Source organism: Cheilinus undulatus, linkage group 12 (genome assembly GCF_018320785.1).
Source record: "Cheilinus undulatus linkage group 12, ASM1832078v1, whole genome shotgun sequence".
Lineage (NCBI taxonomy): Eukaryota > Metazoa > Chordata > Actinopteri > Labriformes > Labridae > Cheilinus > Cheilinus undulatus.
The window spans coordinates 8,091,798-8,116,369 of NC_054876.1; the positions used below are offsets into that span (position 1 = coordinate 8,091,798).

General features: G+C 38.8%; 2 protein-coding genes across 2 annotated transcripts; both read left to right on the forward strand.

Moving 5' to 3' along the window:
• Nucleotides 1-1,258: 1,258 nt before the first annotated feature.
• On the forward strand, nucleotides 1,259-8,032 carry LOC121518500 (matrix metalloproteinase-18-like). The gene is made up of 10 exons (XM_041800839.1): nucleotides 1,259-1,416; nucleotides 1,562-1,809; nucleotides 1,894-2,042; nucleotides 3,807-3,935; nucleotides 4,023-4,184; nucleotides 5,827-5,956; nucleotides 6,054-6,187; nucleotides 6,281-6,440; nucleotides 7,292-7,395; nucleotides 7,485-8,032. Exons 1-10 carry the CDS (start codon nucleotides 1,309-1,311, stop codon nucleotides 7,592-7,594), a joined length of 1,434 nt encoding a protein of 477 aa, XP_041656773.1. The 5' UTR covers nucleotides 1,259-1,308; the 3' UTR covers nucleotides 7,595-8,032.
• A 6,140-nt stretch (nucleotides 8,033-14,172) lies between these two features.
• LOC121518502 (matrix metalloproteinase-18-like) lies at nucleotides 14,173-20,826 on the forward strand. The gene is made up of 10 exons (XM_041800841.1): nucleotides 14,173-14,283; nucleotides 14,430-14,677; nucleotides 14,763-14,911; nucleotides 16,913-17,041; nucleotides 17,129-17,290; nucleotides 19,090-19,219; nucleotides 19,335-19,468; nucleotides 19,579-19,738; nucleotides 20,523-20,626; nucleotides 20,717-20,826. The coding sequence occupies exons 1-10, from the start codon at nucleotides 14,176-14,178 to the stop codon at nucleotides 20,824-20,826; spliced, it is 1,434 nt and encodes a 477-aa protein (XP_041656775.1). The 5' UTR covers nucleotides 14,173-14,175.
• The last annotated feature ends 3,746 nt before the right edge of the window (nucleotides 20,827-24,572 follow it).

Genomic DNA, 24,572 nt, shown 5'->3' on the forward strand with positions numbered 1-24,572 from the left:
ATTGAGACAATTTTGATTATCAACATTGAGATAGCTAGCAATCTGCTTATTTGTGGTCATTCTTGGTTGATTTGAAGCATTTTGAAGGCACCCCGATGATTCCTAAAGACACTCTCTGATCAAACCTGAGGTAGTCATGTATACAGCATTATCTAACATCATTTACCTGATTATGAAAAATCACATAAACACATAGTACATTATTGCATAATCATCCGCATGTAAACTGTTTAGCCTAGTATGGAGTCATTTTTGTTGTAAAACTCAAAAGCACATTTTAATGCTTAAGAGTATTACTTATTGATTTAAAGCTGAGAATTTTCTTTGAAAAACCATTAAAGCCTGCCTTTGTGCTCTAAATGTCTGCTGGGTCTCAAATTCAGTTGCTTGCTCATAATTTCCCGTGTGTAACAGCCACTCTCCTCTCATCCAGGTTGCTTCCACTTGCTTTTGAAACTGCCGCACACTTATTTTTCTATACCTGCATAGGAAACCTTTTCTGTGTGTACATATGTCTGCTGTTGGATTTTCTTTGATGAACCCACCAATAGGAAGCAGGTAGAGGATTGTTGCTGCTGTGCTGTTCTCCAGGAGTCCTCTACTTTGACTTCACATCTTAAATCCCATACTTCTGTTAGCGTACTTTATTACAGTACACTTGAATGCAGTATAGAGCCCTGAATCACAGTGGGTTAGTATTGACCCAAATCGCACACTGCTGTTTTGCACTGTTGCTGTTTTGGGACATTTATGCCTGTATTTTGCAAGGATAGTGAAAAGATTTTGATGGAATAACTTCCTACATTTGCTAGTCATTGTTTTTCGAACAGTTTTAAGTATTTTTGTTTTTTTTTTATCATGTTCATTATGTTCTCTCTGCTTGTCTACTATCTTTATGACCTTGACATTAAAATGAGGAAAATACAATGTATTTTCATAAGATTAAAGCTTTGAATGATCTGATTTTCCTTTATTTATTTATTTATTTATTTATTTTTTAGTCCAGAGTTATTTTGTAACAAGGACATATTCTAAAACTACACCTGCAGGAGATTGTGACAATACAGTAGTAGTATTGTGGAATCATTTCCTGAAAATCTTCCAAATTATAGTGTTATGTCATTAAATCAGAGTGTCTTTATGTGGGAAACTTTTTTATATGATGAGCAATAAAAGTGCCACTTCCTCTCTTAACCAAGTAAGGAAAACTGAGTCACTGAGTCCAGGAGGTAGTTCCTCAACACGCCCTGTTTCTGCCTTTAAAAGAGCTGCCTGCAGAACAGGGAGACATTCAACCAAAGACATTCAATGAAAAACATGAAGACTCTTAACATATGCCTTCTACTGAGCCTTGCTGTCACTGTTTACAGTGCACCGCTGCAACAAGCTTCTGTGCAAGATGAGACGTTTGCAGAGGTATGTATGCTTGATTCTGACCATGTTTTATGCTTTCTAGGAATCCTCACTCTAGAAATGTGAACGCTGTGCTGCAATAGACAGACAGAAAGAGCTATGCACTGATGCATGGTTAAGTTTCCAACTCCTGTCCTTTTTTTTGCAGGGCTACCTGAAGAAATTCTTCAACCTGACAGAAGAGACCGGTCCAACTGTGAGACGAGGAATCAGCCCTCTCAACAAGAAGCTGGCTGAGATGCAGAGATTCTTTGGTCTTCAGATCACCGGGTACATCGATGCAGACACCATGGCCATGATGAAGAAGCCCCGCTGTGGTGTCCCTGATACCAACATCGGCCAGTTCTCCACCTTTGGAAACAACCTGAAGTGGCAGACAAACAGCCTCACATACAGGTGAGTGACCTAAAGAGAGAAAATGTGAGAGAAATAATGCATTGCATGACAAAAACCATTAAAACATGATTTTCTGTCCTCCAGGATTGAGAACTACACTCCAGACATGTCTGTAGCAGAGGTCGATGACTCCATACAGAAAGCTCTGGATGTTTGGGCCAAAGTCACTCCTCTGAGGTTCACAAGGATCTACAGCGGCACCGCAGACATCATGATCTCCTTTGGTGGCGGATGTGAGTCCAGAATTACTTCTTCTTTACCTGTACCAAGTTATATACCCTCTTTGTATAGTTAATGCTGTTTTTGAAAAGGTTTTATCCTCGGAGTAGACTGCAGCCTCTTGGTTTTAAAAGTAAAGCAATGTGGAATTGTCCTATACATGCATTCTTTCCAATAAGGGAGACTCTGCTGGGTGCAAAAAGTTTTCTAACAGTGTTATATATGCCCATGAGAAAATGAAACTTTGCAAATATTTTAAATCACTAATGTCCCATATACAGTTAAAAAAAAAAAAAAAGTTGCTTTACAAGGTTTTTTTAAAGATTACTTTTGGGCATTTTGCCTTCATTTGGATAGGACAACTGAAGAGAGAGACAGGAATATGTAGAGAAAGTGGGGAAAGACCTGCACCCAACAACACTGGGACTGGGAATCAATGTACATTACTCATGTCCAAAGAACCAGAAGACTGTCTGGAACTTTTATTCTTTGCAGGAGCCTGTAGTGGGGTGCCAATAGTCTGATAGTAAATAACAAGATTTTATAAAGTTGGTATTTTGCTGGTTTCAAGTCTCCTTTAACATTACATGATGTTAAACTTGTACATTAAGCTAATGTCCAAACATTAGTCTGCATATTTGAAGTGGACAGTTGGCTTTTCGGTTTAAATGTGACAAAAGGTCTCAAACCCAGACTTTTTGTAGGAGGGGACTCAACTGGGTGATTGTGCATGGCTTAAAATATGTGACATCCATTAAATTCATTGCCAAGGTTAACCTTTTATAGTAGCTTAACTACAAGTTGTAAGTCTTAGTTTTTGAATTATGGACTGCATGGGGCCCTTTCTGCTCTGACAATGTCAAAATTATATTGCAAATATCCTATAAAAATCATGATTAGACACATGATATACAACAGCATATTGGAGCCACCCTAAAGGATAAAAATAAAGAGGATCCATTTTTTTTAAGGAAAGTGTAAAGAAAAAGCTCATATTTTTGAGATTATAACATCAGCAAGATGCCAAACTCAGAATTTCAGAGTTTAGAAGTCATACATTTTGCTATTATATACACAAAATTTCACATTTTTCTAGCCATAAATGGAAGACAGTATAAAGTTGTTAATTTATGAGAAACCATGAAGAAAAGCAGTGGCATGTTTCACTCTTATGATAATGATGAAGTGATTATTCTTGGCTAAAATTACAAGCAACTATTTACTGATCTGTCCCAATAAGAAGTATCATTTTATTACACCCTCAAGTGCAGGACCCGTGCAAGGAAAATGGATTTATCTTGTAAGATTTACTTTGATTTAGTTGGCTATCTTCGACTTAAAAATATAAAAATTCTAACTGTTTAAGTAAATAAACAGCTTTTAGAGTAAAAATCTCATGTTATTCGCATAAAGGTACAACTTTAAAATTGGTAAGTTAAGTTTTTTCCTCAAAATGATCAGATCTTCTTAATAGATGAACAAATTGTAGAAATAATGGAATGTACATAGATCTTTTGCCAAGAACAAGAGTATGCAAGTCAATTATGTTGAAGTATTCTCAGTGAAAACAGTTAAAATTAATAATTAATTTTTTCCAAGTTGGTCCTGGGGGGCTTCGCTTTCCTTAGAAACAAGTAGGCAGGCCCTAAGGAAAAAAGGTTGTGAACCACTGACTTTTGGTGTATAGCTATCTTGGATTTATAAGATTCTGTAATTGCAATGTGTCAGTCTAGATGGAGATGTGGCATGACTTGACATGATGTAATTTCTTCTAACAGCTCATGGTGATTTTTACCCCTTTGATGGTCCTGATGGAACTCTGGCCCACGCCTTCGCCCCGTCCAACGGCATCGGAGGAGACGCTCACTTTGACGAAGATGAGACCTTCACCTTCCGCTCTCAGACAGGTCAGTTTATGGTCTCTTTAGCTTCCTTCTGTTTCTGATCTACTCTGGAGCTCTTTATGAATTTAACTCTGGGATTTTTTGCTGCAGGTTACGTCCTCTTCATGGTGGCTGCCCATGAGTTCGGTCACTCTCTGGGTTTGTCTCACTCTGATGACCCCGGTGCTCTGATGTACCCCGTGTACAGCTACAGAAACCCTGACACCTTCGTGCTGCCCCGCGATGACGTCAAAGGAATCCAGTCTCTCTATGGTGAGTGCTTTACATTTTACTTACAGTTTTACATCCATGTTAAGTTTTGCACTCATAAAAATAAACATCTACAAAAACACAATTAGTCCCAGTACAGCAACAGAAAATACTGACATACTGACTGACTTTAGTGTTATGCAATATAAGACTGTGTTTTTATGAAGTTTCTTCAATAAGTTTCTGAATCATGAAATCTATGCAGTAGTCTCTGTTCTTGGACATGGTGGAAGTGTCCATTGAATGTCCCAAAGTCTTGCCAACTCTGGAAAGAAATACCTCTTTCTACCCCACTAACTCAGTTCTTCAAATTCTGCCATCCAAGATACAGTAGGTGCTCTTGTAGAGGAAGAGCAGAGCTAGCCTGCAAACTGCAAAGCTAAAACTTGTTGAGTATATCAGATTATGCTTAAAAAAACATGAAAAATTAGGTAGTAATCACTGCTCCGGGACTCTGGGATGGCTATGGATGTGTCATATTAAAGGCAACACTATTTAAGGGGAAGATGTGCTCCTCTGTACTTTCAAAAATGCATTTCAGACTCTTCAAAGTCTTGCATCTTGGAAAGATACTGTTGCAGAGAGAGGGCAAAGCTAGCCTGCAAACAGCAGACAGCAACTGCAACCTTGTTAAAACTAGCCACTAAACAATGAAAACTATATATTAAGTTTGTTAGACAACAGAAGACTGCATTATTAAGCCCCTGGCCAAATTTAATTAATGAAAAAGCTGCAAAAGATTATTAAATAATGCTTCAACAACATGAGAAATTAAGCATTAGGAGTGCTGTAGTTATTTCCATCAAATGAGCCAAAAGCAAGCGTATTTATTGAAAATATTGGCCTCTTGCTACTTAAAAAAATGCTTCTCAGATGATTCAGAGTCTTGAATTCCTTCTGCACTAGCAGAATTAAGATAGAGGTAGCTAGAAAAACTGACATGTTGTTAAGAATATTTAAAAAAATGCTTCAAAAACATGAAAAATTAATCTGTGCTCTGGGGTGCTCTAGTCATGCACATAAAATGAGCCAAAAGTATGCCTACTTGCAGAAAAGATGCAACCTTTCCACTCTTCAAAAAAAGCATCATAGACTCTTCAGAGTCTTGCATCCATGAACACTGCCCTTGCAGAATGAAGATAGAGATGTTCTTTTAATTGGAGTGATAAAAAAAGTTGCTAAGGAAATTAAATAATGCTTCAGAAATACAGAAAAGTGAGCATTAATCTCTCCTCTGGGATACTGTGGTCATGTCTGTTGAATGGGCCCAAAGCATGCCTTTTTGGAGGAAAGATGCACTTCCCTAATAACGAATTTCAGACTCTTTAGATTCTTCAGATTGAGGGAAGATGACCTTGCAGAATGAGGGCAATACTGCAGACTATAATATTGAAACTTTTGGTCAAGCAGGAGAAAGAAAGATGTTGAAGTGCCTAGTACTTTTTAGTGTTGTAGAGCTTAGCCAGCAAGGAACCCCAGAGCATCACAGAGCCCTATATTTGGCCGAATCTAAATGCGATGAAAAACTTTGAAATGGTCTTGGTAGTTTCCAGCATATAAGACTTATTTTAACACAGATTCTTTACCTCAGAAAAAATCCCCATTGAAAATGTCAAACAACTCAATAATTCTATCAAACCTCCAGGTTCAAATCCTGATGATGATAACAACGAGCCTGGACCTGAGCCCCCCACCACCCCTGACTCCTGTGATTCGACCATGGTTCTGGACGCCGTTGCCACCCTGAGAGGAGAGATGCTCTTCTTCAAAGACCGGTATGAAGACACGCAGTAATTCACTTAAACATCTAAATTAAATCATTTTTTACATAAGATCTGGATCTTTAACTTTTTTATTTGTGTTTGTTCGCAGCTTCTTCTGGCGTAGCTACATTCAGAGCCCGACCCCTCAGCAGACCCTCATCACAAACTTCTGGCCAAACGCTCCCGTCAACATCAACGCTGCCTATGAAAGCAAAGTGTTGGACAGTGTCCTGCTCTTCAAAGGTACTTCATTCACTCTCCTGATCCATTCAGAGCTCATGATAATGCCTCTAATTTTCACATATGATTACTAAAACATTTGTTATCTCCTCACAGGCCGTAGGGTTTGGGCTTTCAGCGGCTATGATCTTGTGCAAGGCTTCCCTAAGTCTATCTCCAGCTTTGGCCTCCCTGAAAGTGTGGACAAAATCGACGCAGCTTTTTATGACGCTGAATCTCGCAAGACTCTGTTCTTCGTCGGCAGCCAGTACTACAGGTATGTTCAAATACGTGACATGAGATTTATTCCTACACTGATTAAGGCATGACTATCATTTATCAAAGAAATCAGAAGTTTTAATAGATTGTTATCTCATTTAAAAAAAAATATTTCCATCAGACAACTCACTTTGGAGTTTGGAAATTGTTATTGGCTTATTTTTATTAGCCATTGTTTTGTGTTGTTTTTAAATTTGGACTAAACCAAGATGTCACTGTAAATGGTAAACATACTGAAAACTAAAATAATGATGGTATCTTGATTTGTAACACCCCGACAGCAGCAAATAGTTGTGTCAATGGTATTCCCAGGGCAGAGCCAGTGGTAGCCAGGGCTGACCCAGGCCACTGAAATCTGGTTGACCTCCCCAAAATCCATAAAATGATTGTCTATTGCAATGTCAGTCATTAACTCTCTATATAGACATAGATCAGATTGGTTATAGTAACTTTAATATCCTCAAGGGAAGGTATGTGGAAGTGGTCCCACCATCCTTAACATTTTATGAGGCCCTCAGTGGAAAAAATTTGGATACGCCTAGTTGACATCATTTGTTTCCATTCTGGGGTCTAGGGCATGTATGAACTGTTACCAATGTAACACTTACTGGGTGGTTCATAAAAGTTGGTGTTAAAGGGCCAGTTTCAATGGGATTTTATCACTAAAACAATTATAGATTACAACAGTCTTTCACAGCACTGCATCATTTTTCCTTACATGTTGGCCCTTGGAGGCTCACTATTTCTTTTAAATGCAAGTTGATGGGCTTCTGAGAAAACATTATGGAAACCACTAGTGTACATGATGGTGTTCATGCATCGGTCTAATTCCTGCTTGTGTTTCTTCAGCTATGATGAGGCCAAGAAGAGAATGGACAAAGGCTTCCCCAAGAACGTGGAACAAACCTTCCCTGACGTGACCCGCCCGGTGACCGCAGCCTTCCAGTACAGAGGTGAGCAGAACTGAAATCTAAACCAGTGAAATCTACAGGACAAGTAAATTTTGTGTAGAAATTTACATTTATCCTATTTTTGGTTGCAGGTTTCACCTACATCTACAGTGGATCTTACATGTACGAGTACAGCCTGAGGACCGGCAGGTTGTACCGTGTGCTGAGGAACAGCTACTTCTTGCGGTGCAACAGACGTTAGACCAGTTCAGGTGTTTATAAAACTGCTCTGAGCGGCAATGAAGGCATTGTTGTTGTGTAGTTATAATATGTATTTCAAAGCAACATGGCTATACATTTACAGGTACTGGATTTATGTCCATCCTGAGAACAGCACCTTACATTTTTTAGTATTTCTTTTTTAAGAGCAAGCTTTTTAACAAGTCTATTACAATTAATTTATGTTTCTATTTATGTGGTAATCTTTGCTTATTTATTAAGCTATTCACCTGACTGTTTGAAATGTGTTTTATGAAATTTACCTGTTGACGTTGAAACATGTTACATTAATAATTTAACATTGTTACATTACATGTCAAATTGCACTGAATTTAAACACCACTGAACAAGACAGATGAATGTATGCCTTTAAAATGTACTCTTTTCTACTGATTGATTAATAAAAGTTGTATGAAAATAGTTTGAAGTATCTTTTTGTTGTTTATCCATTTCATACTCATTATAAGTGAAGAGATTAAATAGAGATTAATTCACCAACAACCACAATCTCTCAGACTCGACATCTTGCATGGTCAAACATGAATTTAGAGCAAAGAAGCTCAGTGTGACTTGCTGTTTGCTACATGCTACATCCATTCAGTTGAAAAGGATCTGGCTGCAGACCTCTATGGTGAGGTGTTCAGCTGCAGACCTCTACACTGGAGCGACCTTAACCATGGTGCAGGATGGGACGTATGTTTGTCAGAGGTTACGATGACTATTTTTCACAACAGTAGAATATTATGAATAAAAAAGTTAAATTTACTAAGGGGCATTAATGTTTATATAACACACCATCAACTAAGGAAAACCCAAAAAGGGCTAGGGTTAGGAACTCAAACCCTAAAGGTTAGGGGGAGAGATGGGGCATGAAATCAACAATAACACCCCACAAATTAAGAAAAACCCAAATCAAAATTGCCAGTATCTCTGGGCCTCTGGACAACACAAATATCTGAGAAAGTATTAATGTGAAGTGAGGACAAGTATGACCTCTGGTGGCACCAAATGGCCCCTTGACTGTGAGCTTCTGTTTCATCCATGTGTCATTGACATGTTTACACAAAATAACGGTTTAGATATTTCATTGTGGACTAAATATGTGTGTATGTATTCATTTCCTGTGAATGAATACAGCGTGTGCTTGTGGTTTGCACTGAGAAAAGCAATAGAAGTGCCACTTCCTGTCTTACTCACATGAGGTCAGTCAGGACTCATGAAATAAAAATAAACAGAAGTCCCCTGTTTATCAGTGTTTTATGACAGTCCTCTGTTGATCAGATAAACCTGTAGATTTGTGAATTTTAATGTGTGTGTTGTTTGTGCTGCTATCCTAGTGAGGACTTTGAACAGACTCTTGATTCCATGCTGACAGCCAGATTAAAACTTGTATCCTCAACCCTCTAACCTCCACAAAGCTATACAGATGACCCCCAGATGAGGGCGTACCTTGTTTATGGAGGTTTAAAGTCCAGTCATTGCACACATCCAAGTATGCAAATAGTGGCAGTGCAAATTTCATTTTATATCTGAGCAGGTGAGCACACAGTGTTCAAATCAGTTTCAACTTTATGTTAAACTGATTCCATTCATATCTATGTAGCATATAACCTGGTACACCAGATGGATTTGTTTCATACATCCATCTGGGGCCTATAGCACGAAGCAGGATTAATGTCTTAAACAGCTAACTTCAGGGTTAACCCTGGGTTATCGATAGCACAAAGCCGGTTCATTTATTATCGGGGTAGATCACCATGGTGACTTACTCTGAATGGCTAACCTGCCCCGGAGCAGGGTAAGTTGGAGGTTGAATCTGATCCTTTAAAATGCCCACCCCACTGGCCAATCAGCTTCTCCGAAACGATGGCCAGCCCTTTTCTCCTGAACCCGGTAGACAGAGGAGCACAACCAGTGAGGAGAGCATTAAGACGTGAAAGAGTGTTCCGAGACCGTTTAAACCCACTGGATCAACCCGATGATGCGCTTTATGCGAGGTACCGGGTCTCGCGTCCCGGACTCATCTACCTGTGTGAAATCTTGGAGCCGTTTATTGCCTGTGCGACCCGCAGGAGCAGTGCACTGACTGTCCCGCAGACATTGTACATTGCCCTGCGGTTCTTTGCAACGTCTGTCTGTTTTTTAAGTTCTTCTTCCTGTTGGCTGTAACAGTGTAAATCAGAAGGGGAAATGTGGTGAATATGAAGCTGCTCCCATGTGGAATTAGGGAAGTGATTGTCCAATATGATATGAAATCATACGTAACATACAGTTAGAGGTAATATACTAGGGAGAGATAATCAAACTTCATTTATATAGCTCCTTTCACACATTCAAATGCAACACAAAGTGCTTGACCAATAAAGGTGATGTAATGCTAATGTGAAACAACACATTATTCCATCATGTCATTCCTACACTTCATTCATTGTGTTTGAGGGCTTTCTTTCTATAAAGAGGGAGAGTGTATTTGAGTCCAGCTGCTGATTAACAATTTGTTAATTTAGGTCAGACATCAACTCGGTATGCATGATTTCAGTGCGGCGACAACTTTAAGCTTAATTGTAGCATGATGTTAAGACATGAAACAGACCAACTTATCAGACGCAATGATGTTTTTATACTTATTTTTAATCTGCCCCCACGTTCTTTTCACTCAGAAGGATTACATCTGGGGGAATGAGATGATGATTGTAATGCACGCAGTTCATTTGCAGAGTATATTGTTCATGAGATTCATGAGTGTGATCAATGTCAGACTGAGCCATTGATGAGTAACTTACGCATTTACACAGTCCGCTATGCGCTGCCACGCATTTTGCCTGTGATTGGCAGCCGCTACGGTGTTTCCTTTTACCAGGATTCAGACTTTTTCCTCCTCGTACTTCATCATTATTAATCTTTGCTCCTCACATTGAAGTAGGGTGCCCTGTCATTTGCTTCCTTGCGATTCTCCATCTGTTTAGCGCTCAAGGTTGCGATTGTTCAGCTGCCTCTGTGCCCTCCCTTTATACGTGCGCATTCACGGCTCTTGATGAGACAAACCTGGGTTGAGTTACCGTGTGGATAACCCGCGTCATGCTATCGATTATCCTGATTGCCATTGTTGGGGTTAGTCACCCCTGGATAGATGTGAGTTACCCAGCATAAGTTGATCATGCTTCCTGCTAAAGGCCCCTGGTAAACCATTTATAGACGGCGTTTGGGAAAGGGCCGTCAAAAAGAAAACTTGCAGGGTGATTGGATGAACGTTCTGTGTGTCACATCTTTATGGACCAATCAAAGCAACAAAACACGGGATGTAGTTGCTACCGAACTACGCCCCTACCGAAGGAGTAGACGCCATAGAGAGCTGCATAACGTGAACCATGGAGACTGTAGACATATCAGTACACGACGTTTGTTGTTTTTGCAAAGAAATCAACTCAATGCTGTTCTTTTTTCTTCTTGTAATGAAGAAATATCATCAAGTTCTGATAAACTGCTGCTTTAGCAGCATCCACGCTAATGTCTTCCACCATAATGGCACCGGCCTCTTGTTGCTGCTTGTTTACGTCACGACTCCGCTGCACTGGAAAGTACTGTCCCTCGTCACTGATTGGTCCTGCGACTTTCTAACCGGCCCCGAATGGTTCAGACGAGAGCTTTGCAAGATGGATTCGCCAGGGAGAAACACAGAAACAGGCATATCCATCTGCTTTGCAAGGTTATGCAGCATATACGCAGGAACTAAATAGGTTACTCAAAACCGTGTCAAAGAAGACATCAAGTTAATAAACAATATTTCTATGAAATGATTAAAAACAATCTAAGACAAAACGAGCAATAAAACAATGAAAGCAATCAGTGCAAGAATTAAAATAAGTTGCATAAACATCTAAGATGCTCAACAGAGATCATGAAAAGTTAGCATGGTGTTATTGACTTCAGCAGCATGATGATAGCTGTTTTAGGTTCTTTGGAAAGACTTTCTTACACATACTGGCTGTTCTTGACCTAATGGAGCAATTTCTCCTACCAGTCAGCAGGAGATCAGGCAGCAAGCAGGATGAAAAGTGTAAATTGACATTTGCATCAGATGGAAATAGGAAAGACTCCTGCAGTGCATGCCAAAATGCTCTGTGCCAGTTGTGAATTAGGGCCTTCAAAACAAGAAAAACATAAAAACACAAGTTAAAATGATAGCCTATACTGCTATAGAACCCCACACACAAACACAGGTTTGTGTTTGTTCTTGTCTTGATTTTGGCTTTAGGTTTGGAATATTTGATATAATTCGTGAACTCCCTTTGCCAGCAATGATCTGGTAGGGGTCCTTAGAAAAGTCTCCATGCAACACTCAGTGACACCTACACAACTCTTCTGGCTTGCCAGCATGCTATGGAGAAGACACAGAGTACCTGACTCTGAGAGGGACTAGAATTGAGTTGTCAATGATGTCACTGTTCATAAACAGTGGCTTCACCAAAGCCTTTGGAAATAGGGTTAGGGTTATGCAAAGGAGAAGGCTTAGTGTGTTTAAATTAGTGCCTAACACAGAAGCATTTGGGAAATTAAATGATTTCTGTTTTACGACATAGCGTACATGTGAGCCAGCATGATTTCTTGGCCTAGTTTTACCTAAAACTCCTTATACTACACATTAATAGCCAATATGCTGGGGTGTTCTCTCATTATAATTTAAGGAGCAACTTTCACAGAAATCACCCGAAGCTAATGCCACTTCCATAGCCAAGCACCTAACGACCCAACTTCAAAAATCCTGAAATGTCCCTTTAATGTGTGGTAACCTTGCAAAGCAGATGTATTGTTCAGACTCAATGACTGTCATCACACAAATCCATCTTGCAAAGCTTGCATGTTGTGGCAATACATCATGTATTTTTTTAAGTCTTGGTCCTGGTCCTTTTTTTCCCACCAAAAAACAAATAAAAGCTGGACATCAAAAATGGCCTGAAAGTGGCAGTCTCACAGCTGCACCCAAAACTATAGCAGAAGATCTGTAGCACCAACCAAGCCCACAGTATTCACAGAAATTATTGCAGGACTTGGTGTATAAATCTTCAAGATGTTCATTGAGTTTTAATTTTTAGGGAAATGTTCATCGTTAGCAAGCTTGATTTTTAAAACTCTGACAATGTATTTGTAAAACATCTAAATGTTTTTAAAAGTTGGGTGGGGGGACGACCTGAGAATATTTTTACCTGCCAAAAGGGGGCCTGAAGTTAATGACAGCTTTAGCAGGTTTTTACTGAAGGTGTTTTGGTAAATGGTATCTCCTTATAAGGTCAGCAGACAGACTTGTTAGTCGTTGAATGTGTTGTACATCCTCTGTTAACCACAATGTTTCTATAAATAGGCCGGTTTCTGTTGAAGGCTGTAAGTCTGGTAAAACGTGGTGACATCAACGTGTCAAACAAGCACAAAAGGTGCAAACAGCATCCTGGAAACAGAAATGAATATTTTTATGGATATTACTTCAAATGTAAAAAATATGCATTTTTAACTCTAAATTAAATTGTAAGTAGTACTCAGTAATACTAAGTAATAAGTTATACTAAGTGTGATCACAAAGGGGACATATCTTCGATGCAAAATCTCAGTCTCAGTTAAAGCATACGTATACATATATACATACACAGAAACATACACGTCATGTAACATGTTCAACCCCAATTCCAAAAAAGTGTAAAATGTAAATGAATATCTTATGGACCTATATATCATTCACACAGATCATTAAAAACATCAGATGTTTAAACTGAGACAATTTGCTTTTCATAAAAATTCTATCTTATTTTGAGATTCCATGCAGCAACACATCTCAAAAAAGTTGAGACGGGGCATTAAAAGGCTGGAAAAGTAATTGGCAACAATGAAAAACAGCTGGAGGAGCTTTCTGCAACTTAGTAGATTAATTAGTAACAGGTCAGTAACATGACTGTATATAAAAGGAGCATGTCAGAGAGGCAGTTCAGTATTTTACGTACTGTACTGTACTGTATTTGCTTATTTATCCAGTCTTAATAATGAATGATAAACAAGCTTGTTGCTATTGTCAAGAGCAGTTACCTTACCCCAGCAGAGCAACTTTCACAGAAATCACTGGAGGCTAGGGGAAAGAAGGGGAGGTTTTTACTATGTTTATCATGTTGTCTCTGCTTGTTTACTGTCTTTATGACCTTGACATTAAAATGAGGGAAATGCAATGTCTTGTCATGATAAGATTAAGGCTTTGTATGATTTGATTTTCCTTTTTCTGTCAAAAGTTATAATGTAACAATGACATATACTAACACTACACCTGCAGGAGATTGTGACAATACAGTAGTAGTATTGTGGAATCTTTTCCTAAAAAATCATCCATGTTATAGTGTTATGTCATTAAATCACAGTGTCTTTATATGGTAAACTTTTTTACATGATGAGCAATAAAAGCGCCACTTCCTCTCTCTAAGGAAAACTGAGTCAGTAGGAACAGGAGGTAGTTACTCAACACGCCATGATTTCTGCCTTTAAAAGAGCTGCCTGCAGGACAGGGAGACATTCAACCAAAGACATTCAATGGAAAACATGAAGACTCTTAACATATGCCTTCTACTGAGCCTTGCTGTCACTGTTTACAGTGCACCGCTGCAACAAACTTCTGTGCAAGATGAGACGTTTGCAGAGGTATGTATGCTTGATTCTCACCATGTTCTATGCTATCTAAGAATCCTCACTCTAGAAATGTGAACGCTGTGCTGCAAGAGACAGACAGAAAGAGGTATGCACTGATGCATGATTAAATTTCCAACTCCTGTCCTTTTTTTTTGCAGGGCTACCTGAAGAAATTCTTCAACCTGACAGAAGAGACCGGTCCAACTGTGAGACGAGGAATCAGCCCTCTCAACAAGAAGCTGGCTGAGATGCAGAGATTCTTTGGTCTTCAGATCACCGGGTACATCAATGCAGACACCATGGCCATGATGAAGAAGCCCCGCTGTGGTGTTCCTGATACCAACATCGGCCAGTTCTCCACCTTTGGAAACAACCTCAAGTGGCAGACAAACAGCCTCACATACAGGTGAGTGACCTAAAGAGAGAAAATGTGAGAGAAATAATGCATTGCATGACAAAAAAACATTAAAACATGATTTTCTGTCCTCCAGGATTGAGAACTACACTCCAGACATGTCTGTAGCAGAGGTCGATGACTCCATACAGAAAGCTCTGGATGTTTGGGCCAAAGTCACTCCTCTGAGGTTCACAAGGATCTACAGTGGCACCGCAGACATCATGATCTCCTTTGGTAGCGGATGTGAGTCCAGAATTACTCCTTCTTTATCTGTACCAAGTTATATACCCTCTTTGCATAGTTAATGGTGGTTTTGAAAGATTTTATCCTCGGAGTAGACTGCAACCTCTTGATTTTAGAAGTAAAGCAATGTGGAATTGTCCTATACATGCATTCTTTCCAATAAGGGAGACTCTGCTGGGTGCAAAAAGAATAGTCTAATAGTACAATATAGGCCCATGAGAAAATGACACTTATTTTTGCAAATGTTTTAAATGAATTAAGGTCCCATTTTTAGTACCATAAAAAATGCTTTACAAGGTATTTTAAAGATTACTTTTGGGCATGTTGCCTTCATTTAGATAGAACATCTGAAGAGAGACAGCACTATGTAGAGAACATTGGGAAAGACATGCACCCAACAACACTGGGACTAGGAATCAATCCAGCCACCATTATCGAGGACACTAGCCTCTGTATGAGGGCGCCTGCTCTACCAGTTGAGCTAAACCAGCACCCTGTACAATGATGATTAACCATGTCCAGAGATTATACTGTAGATTAGAGGTGGACAGTCACCTGTTGGGTTCAGTAAGACTGTCTGGAACCTATATTCTTTGCAGGAGCCTGTAGTGGGATGCAAAAAGTCTGACAGTATATAACAAGATATTTTAAAGTTGGCATTTTGCTGGTTCCAAAAGACCTTTAACATTACATGATGTTAAACTTGTACCTTAAGGAACTGTCCAAACATTACACTGTATATTTGAGGGTTAGGGTTAGGGGTAGGTGTCCTTCATGGAGTGGACATCTGAGGTGAACCTTTTGCCTTTTGGGTTTAAATGTGACAAAAGTGGCATCTCAAACCCAGATGTTTTTGCCGGACAGGACTCAACTGGGTGATTGTGCATGGCTTAAAATATATGGCATCCATTCCTAGTAAATGCACTGCCAAAGTAAACTTTTTATAGTTGCTTTAGTACAAGTTATAAGTCTTAACTTTTTTTGGATTATGGTCCCATTTTAAGTGAGATAGGAAAAAAGGCTGGTGTGCTTTATGACACTGGAGTCCAACTCTGGGACCCTAAGATCTCAGGGAGGGTGCAGGGCTCCATCTACTCTGATGTTGTCCAAATAAGATTGCAAAGATTTACAAATTACAAATTTACAAATTTAAAATCATGATTAGAAACATAATATACAATGGCATATTGGGGACACAATAAAAGATATAACTAAGGATCCATTCATTTTTTAAAGAAAGGTGTAAAGAAAAATCTCATAATTTCTCAGATTATAACGTCATATAGTTGCAAGAAACCAAACTCAGGATTTGAAAGTTTAGAAGTCATACGTTATGACATTATATGCTGCAAAATTTCACATTTTTATAGCCATAAATGGAAGACAGTATAAAGTTGTAAATTTACGGGAAGCCATAAAGAAAAACAGTGGCATGTTTCATTCTTATAATGATGCAGTGGTGATTCTTGGCTAAAATCACAAGCAACTCTTTACTGATCTGTCTCAATAAGAAGTATCATTTTATTAGACCCTCAACTGCAGGACCCGTGCAAGGAAAATGGATTTACCTTGTATGATTTTCTTTGATTTAGTTGGCTAATTTTGGCTTTATAATATCAAAACTACGAACTTTCAGTTAAAGTAAAATATGCAACTGCTGAGTTTTTTCTCAAGTTACCCTTTCCTCTTAATAGAGTGGTCCTAACAAACTGTAGAAATAATGGAATGTACATAGATCTTTTGCCAAGAACAAGAGTATGCAGGTCAATTATGTTGAAGTATTCTCAGTGAAAACAGTTAAAACTGATCATTTATTTCCAAGTTGGTCCTGGGGAGCTTCACTTTCCTTAGAAACAAGTAGGCAGGCCCTAAGGAAAAAAGGTTGTGAACCACTGACTTTTGGTGTATAACTATCTTGGATTTATAAGATTCTGTAATTGCAATGTGCCAGTCTAGGTGGAGATGTGGCATGACTTGACATGATATAATTTCTTTTAACAGCTCATGGTGATTTTTACCCCTTTGATGGTCCTGGTGGAACTCTGGCCCACGCCTTTGCCCCATCCAATGGCATCGGAGGAGACGCTCACTTTGACGAAGATGAGACCTTCACCTTCCGCTCTCAGACAGGTCAGTTTATGGTCTCTCTAGCTTCCTTCTGTTTCTGATCTACTCCAGAGCTCTCCATAAATTTAACTCTGGGGTTTTCTGCTGCAGGTTACGTCCTCTTCGTGGTGGCTGCCCATGAGTTCGGTCACTCTCTGGGTTTGTCTCATTCTAATGACCCTGGTGCTCTGATGTACCCCACGTACTCCTACAGAAACCCTGACACCTTTGTGCTGCCCCGCGACGACGTCAAAGGAATCCAGTCTCTCTATGGTGAGTGCTTTACATTTTACTTACAGTTTTACATCCATGCTAGGTTTTGCACTCATAAAAATAAACATCCACAAAAACACAATTATTTCCAGTAAAGCACTAGAAAATATCTATATATTGATATTAGTGTTATGCAACAGAAGCCTGTGTTTTTATGAAGTTCCAAAAATTAGTTTCTGAATCATGAAATCTAAGCAGTAGTCTCTGCTCTTGGACATGGTGGAAGTGTCCATTGAATGTCCGAAAGTCTTGCCAACTCTGGATAGACATGCCTCTTTCTAACCTACTAACTCAGTTCTTCAAATTCATCCATCCAAGACAGATACTCTTGCAGATGAAGCAAAGCTAGCCTGCAAGCTGCAAAGCTAAAACTTGTTAAATACACACCACAAAGCATATAAAAATAAGTAAATTTGGTTAAGTATAGAATAATTTATCCACAGTCATATTCCAGGGATTAAAGTGAAAAAGTTTCTGGGTATATCAAATTAAGCTTAAAAAACATGAAAAATTAGATAGTAATCGATGCTCCGGGACAGCTATGGACGTGTCATGTTGCAAACACAACACTATTTAAGGGGGAAGATGTGCTTCTCTGTACTTTAAAAAAAGCATTTCAGACTTTTGAAAGTCTTGCATCTTGGAAAGATACTCTTGCAGAGAGAGGGCAAGCAAGCCTGCAAACTGCAGACAGCAGCCACTAAACAATGAAAAATGTGTATAAAGTTTGTTAGACAACAGAAAACTGCATTTTTAATCCCCTGGTCAAATTTAATTGATGAAAAAGATGCAAAAGAATATTAGGTAGTTCTTCAAAAACATGAGAAATTAAACATTTGGAGTGATGTATTCATGTCCATCAAATAAGCCAAAATCATGCATGTTTATTTAAAATATTTGCCTCTTTCTACTTACAGAAAATGCATTTCAGAGGATTCAGAGTATTGAATATTTTCTTCATTAGCAGAATGAAGGTAGAGCTAGTTAGCAAAATTGAAGACTGTTATGTTTAAATTCATTGAATCTATCCAAAAAGCAATGTAAAAATGTATTTTTAGTTTGGTAGACAACAGAAGACTGTCATTAATCTACAGGTCAAATTTAATGCTGAAAACATTGCTAAGAATATTAAATGATGCTTCAAAAACATGAAAAATCAATCTGTGCTCTGGGCTGCTCCAGTCATGCACATAAAATGAGCCAAAAACATGCCTACTTGCAGAAAAGATGCAACCTTTTCACTCTTCAAAAAATGCATTGTAGACTCTTCAGAGTCTTGCATTCAGGAACACTGCCCTTGCAGAATGAAGATAGAGATGTTCTTTTGTCTTACATCAGAAGACTGCTATCAATGTACAGGTCAAATTTCAGTGATAAAAAAAGTTGCTTCAAAAATATGGAAAATTGAGCATTAATCTCTACTGTGGTCATGTCCATTGAATGGACCTAAAGCATGCCATTTTGGAGGAAAAATGCCCTTCCCTTTTAATAATGCATCCAGGGAAGATGCCCTTGCAGAATGAGTGCAATACAGACTATAATGCTGAAACTTTTGGTCAAGCAGGAGAAAGAAAGATGTTGAAGTGCCTAGTGCTTTTTAGTGTTGTAGAGCTTAGCCAGCAAGGAACCCCAGAGCATCACAGAGCCCTATATTTGGCCAAATCTAAATGCAATGAAAAACTTTGAAATGGTCTTGGTAGTTTCCAGCATATAAGACTTATTTTAACACAGATTCTTTACCTCAGCAAAAATCCCCATTGAAAATGTCAAACAACTCAATAATTCTATCAAACCTCCAGGTTCAAATCCTGATGATGATAACAATGAGCCTGGACCTGAGCCCCCCACCACCCCCGATGCCTGTGATTCGACCATGGTTCTGGACGCTGTCGCCACCCTGAGGGGAGAGATGCTCTTCTTCAAAGACAGGTATGAAGACACGCAGTAATTCACTTAAACATCTAAACTAAAGTCTTTTTTCTTTGTTTTGTTTTTTTTACATAAAGTCTTGATCTTTACCTTTTTTATTCCTGTTTGTTGTCAGCTTCTTCTGGCGTAGCTACATTTACAGCCAGAGCCCCCAGCAGACCCTCATCACAAACGCCTGGCCAAACGCTCCCGTCAACATCGATGCTGCCTATGAAAGCAAAGTGTTGAACAGCATCTTGCTCTTCAAAGGTACGTTATTTACTCTCCTGATCCATTCAGAGCTCATAATCAGACTCTGATATCATAATTGCCTCTAATTTTCACATATGATTACTAAAACATTTGTTATCTTCTCACAGGCCGTAGAGTTTGGGCTTTCAGCGGCTCTGATCTTGTGCAAGGCTTCCCTAAGTCTATCTCCAGCTTTGGCCTGCCTATAAGTGTGGACAAAATCGATGCAGCTTTTTATGACACTAAATCTCGCAAGACTCTGTTCTTCGTTGGCAGCCAGTACTACAGGTATGTTCAAATACATGAGATTTATTCCTACTCTGATTAAGGCATGGCTATTATTTATCAAAGAAATCAGAAGTTTTAATCAATTGCTATTTCAATTTAAAAATATATTTCCATCAGACAACTCACTTTGGAGTTTGGAAATTGTTATTGGCTTATTGTTATAGCCACACCATTGAGAGCCAGAGAGGCCAGGAAACTACCTTGACTTATCTTTAAAAACTTAACATTTGTAAATAATCAAACAATTCCATTTTTCTGAACTCAGTTCTGTCAGTTGAAGTAAATTACTTCTTTAGTTAAAATTGGTGCAAAGAAATACTGAATCTGTTTGCCTATGAATGGATATCTCCCCTTTGTGTTAGCATCAAGCTAACAATCTCTGTACATCTTATTCCATCTCTTAGAAATCAAAAACATCCTTTTGAATAATTGAGTGATTTTCATAGAGTAGGGTTCCTTAAAATGGTTGTTCATAGTTTACATCACTTTTGTCCAGACTAAAGTACAGCGGGCCAATGCAGCCCAACTTTGTTAAGTGGCCTGCAGCAAATTCTATAACTAAAAGGAAATATGGTCCAAATTAGAACATAACGCTTGTGATGGACTGTTTTGTACTTCTTATTTTCAGCACAATGCATTATTTTTCCTTGTTACATGTTTGCCCTTGGATGCTCACTATTTCTTTAAATGCAAGTAGTTGGGTTTCAAGGAAAAAGTTTTGAGAACCACTAGTGTACATGATGGTGTTCATGCATCAGTCTAATTCCTGCTTGTGTTTCTTCAGTTATGACGAGGCCAAGAAGAGAATGGACAGAGGCTTCCCCAAGAACGTGGCTCAAACCTTCAGTGACGTGACTGGCCAGGTGACCGCAGCCTTCCAGTACAGAGGTGAGCAGAACAGAAATCTGAACCTGTGACATCTACAGACCAAGTAAAATTTTTTGTAGAAATTTACATTTTTCCTCTTTTTGTTTGCAGGTTTCACCTACATCTACAGTGGATCTTACATGTACAAGTACAGCCTGAGGTCCCGCAGGTTGTACCGTGTGCTGAGGAGCAACTACTTCCTGGGCTGCAACAGACATTAGACCAGTTCAGGTGTTTATGAAACTGCTCTGAGCAGCAATGAAGGCATTATTGTTGTTTAGTTATATCATGTATTTCGAAGCAGCATAGCTATACATTTACAGGTACTGGATTTATGTCCATCCTGAGAACAGCACCTTACATTTTTTAGTATTTCTTTTTCAAGAGCCAGTTTTTCAGTACTTTTATTTAAATTAACTTGTTTCTCTATTTATGTGGTAATCTTTGCTTATTTATTAAGCTCTTCACCTGACTGTTTGAAATGTGTTTTATGAAGTTTACCTGTTGACGTTGAAACATGTTACATTAATAATTTAACATTGTTACATTACATGTCAAATTGCACTGAATTTAAACACCACTGAACAAGACAGATGAATGTATGCTTGCAAAATGGTACTCTTTTCTACTGATTGATTAATAAAAGTTGTTTGAAAATAGTTTGAAGTATCTTTTTGTTTATCCATTTCATATTTATTAGAAGTGAAGAGATTAAATAGAGATTAATTCACCAACAACCACAATCTCCACTTTCAGACTCGACATCTTGCATGGTCAAACATGAATTTAGAGCAAAGAAGCTCAGTGTGACTTGCTGTTTGCTACATGCTACATCCATTAAATTGAAAAGGATCTGGCTGCAGACCTCTATGGTGAGGTGTTCAGCTGCAGACCTCTACACTGGAGCGACTTCAACCATGGCGCAGGACAGGACGTATGTTTGTCAGAGGTTACGATGACTATTTTTTACAACAGTAGAATATTATGAATAAAAAAGTAAAATTTACTAAGGGGCATTAATGTTTATATAACACACCACCAACTAAGGAAAACCCAAAAAGGGTTAGGGTTAGGAACTCGAACCCTAAAGGTTCGGGGGAGAGATGGGGCATGAAATCAACAATAACACCCCACAAATTAAGAAAAACCAGAATCAAAATTGCCAGTATCTCTGGGCCTCTGGACAACACAAATATCTGAGAAAGTATTAATGTGAAGTGAGGACAAGTATGACCTCTGGTGGCACCAAATGACCCCTTGACTGGGAGTCTCTGTTTCATCCATGTGTCACTGACATGTTTACACAAAATAACGGTTTAGATATTTCATTGTGGACTAAATATGTGTGTATGTATCCATTTCCTGTGAATGAATATAGCGTGTGCTTGTGGTTTGCACTGAGAAAAGCAATAGAAGTGCCACTTCCTGTCTTACTCACATGAGGTCAGTCAGAACTCATGAAATAAAAATAAACAGAAGTCCCCTGTTTATCAGTGTTTTATGACAGTCCTCTGTTGATCAGATAAACCTGTAGATTTGTGAGTTTTAATGTGTGTGTTGTTTGTGCTGCTATCCTAGTGAGGACTTTGAACAAACTCTTGATTCCATGCTGACAGCTAGATTAAAACTTGTATCCTCAGCCCTCTAACCTCCACAAAGCTATACAGATGACCCCCAGATGAGGGCGTACCTTGTCTATGGAGGTTTTTTAAGTCCAGTCATTGCACACATCCAAGTATGCAAATAGTAGCAATACAAATTTCATTTTATATCTGAGCAGGTGAGCACACAGTGTTCAAATCAGTTTCAACTTTATGTTAAACTGATTCCATTCATATCTATGTAGTATATAACCTGGTACACCAGCTGGATTTGTTTCATACATCCATCTGGTAAACCATTCATAGACGGCGTTTGGAAAAGGGCCGTCAAAAAAAAAAAAAAAAAAACTTGCACGGTGATTGGTTGTACGTTCTGTGTGTCACATCTTTACAGGCCAATCAGAGCAACAAAGCATGTGATGTAGAAGCTACCCAGCTGTGCCCCTACCAGAGGAGTAGACACCATAGAGAGCTGCATAACGTGAACCATGGAGACTGCAGACATGTCAGTACATGACTTTTGTCATGTTTGTAAAGAAATCAACTCAATGCTGTTCTTTTTTCTTCTTGCAACAAAGAAATGTCATCAAGTTCTGATAAAACTGCTGCCTTAGCAGCATCCACGCTAATGTCTTCCACCATAATGGCACCAGCCTCTTGTTACTGCTTGTTTACGTCACGACTCTGCTGCACTGGAAAGTACTGTCCCTCATCACTGATTGGTCCTGCCACTTTCTAACCGGGCCCGAATGGTTCAGACGGGAGCTTTGCAAGATGGATTTGCCAATGAGAAACACGGAAACAGGCGTATCCATCTGCTTTGCAAGGTTATGCATCATATACGCAGGAACTAAATAGGTTACTCAAAACCAGTGTCAAAGAAGACATCAAGTAAATAAACAACATTTCTATGACATGATTAAAAACAATCTAAGACAAAAAGAGCAATAAAACAGTGAAAGCAATCAGTGCAAGAATTAAAATGAGTTGCATAAACATCTAAGATGCTCAACAGAGATCATGAAAAGTTAGCATGGTGTTATTGACTTCAGCAGCATGATGATAGCTGTTTTAGGTTCTTTGGAAAGAATGTCTTACTGTCAAGATTACGGAAAAACTGGAGGACCCAAATGCAGATAAAACAAAACTGATGTAATTAACAAACAAAAGAACTTACTACAAACCAAAGTCCATGAAACAAACTAAAAGACACGGGAGGCACGAGGAGTAACCGGAGTAACAACGGGGAAGACATCAACAAATGAACCGTCACAGACACAGAGAGACACAGAGTTTATATACACAGGGAGTGATTAACAATGGCGGACAGGTGTGGACAATCAGACACAGGTGAAACTGGTGAAGATAATCAAAGTGGAGGGAAACTCAGGCAGGAAGCAAAACTTGAATCACACACAAGGGAAGGCAACTACAAAATAAAACAGGAAACATGGAACCTAACACAAGAAGCACACAAGGACTGAAAACTGGACACAAGAAGCTAAACTACAGAAACACTGAAAACACAGGAGGATACAAAGAACCAAGGAGGGAAACTCAAACACAGGGAGTAAAACTAGAACATGAAACAACAAAACAAGAAGCACAGGGAAACTTAACATGAAACAGGGAATTAACTAAACATAAAACACAAGGAGCAAAAACTGAACATGAAACAGGGAAATAAACTAGACTGAAATACATGGAGTACTACACATGAAACACAGGGGAAAACCTAAACATGGAACACAGGGAATACTAAATACAATAAAAAAAGTAGACACATGGAAAATAACAAAAGCCCAAAATACACAGAAACACAAAGACTATATAAAGCACGAAATGAACTGAAGTAAACACTAAAAGCTGAACAAAGGAAACACAAGGGCTACAGATAACATCTAAGAACTAAACCTAATACAAAGTCAACCTAGAAATCACAGAATTCACAAAGGAAAACTATAGGAAAACTCAGAAACATAATAAACCAAAACCTGGGTCATGACACTTACACATACTGGCTGTTCTTGACCTAATGGAGCAATATCTCCTACCAGTCAGCAGGAGATCAGGCAGCAAGCAGGATGAAAAGTGTAAATTGACATTTGCATCAGATGGAAATAGGAAAGACTCCTGCAGTGCATGCCAAAATGCTCTGTGCCAGGTGTGAATTAGGGCCTTCAAAACTAGAAAAACATAAAAACACAAGTTAAAATGAGAGCCTGTACTGTTATAGAACCCCACACACAAACACAGGTTTGTGTTTGTTCTTGTCTTGATTTTGGCTTTAGGTTTGGGATATTTGATACAATTCGTGAACTCCCTTTGCCAGCAATGATCTGGTAGGGGTCCTTAGAAAAGTCTCC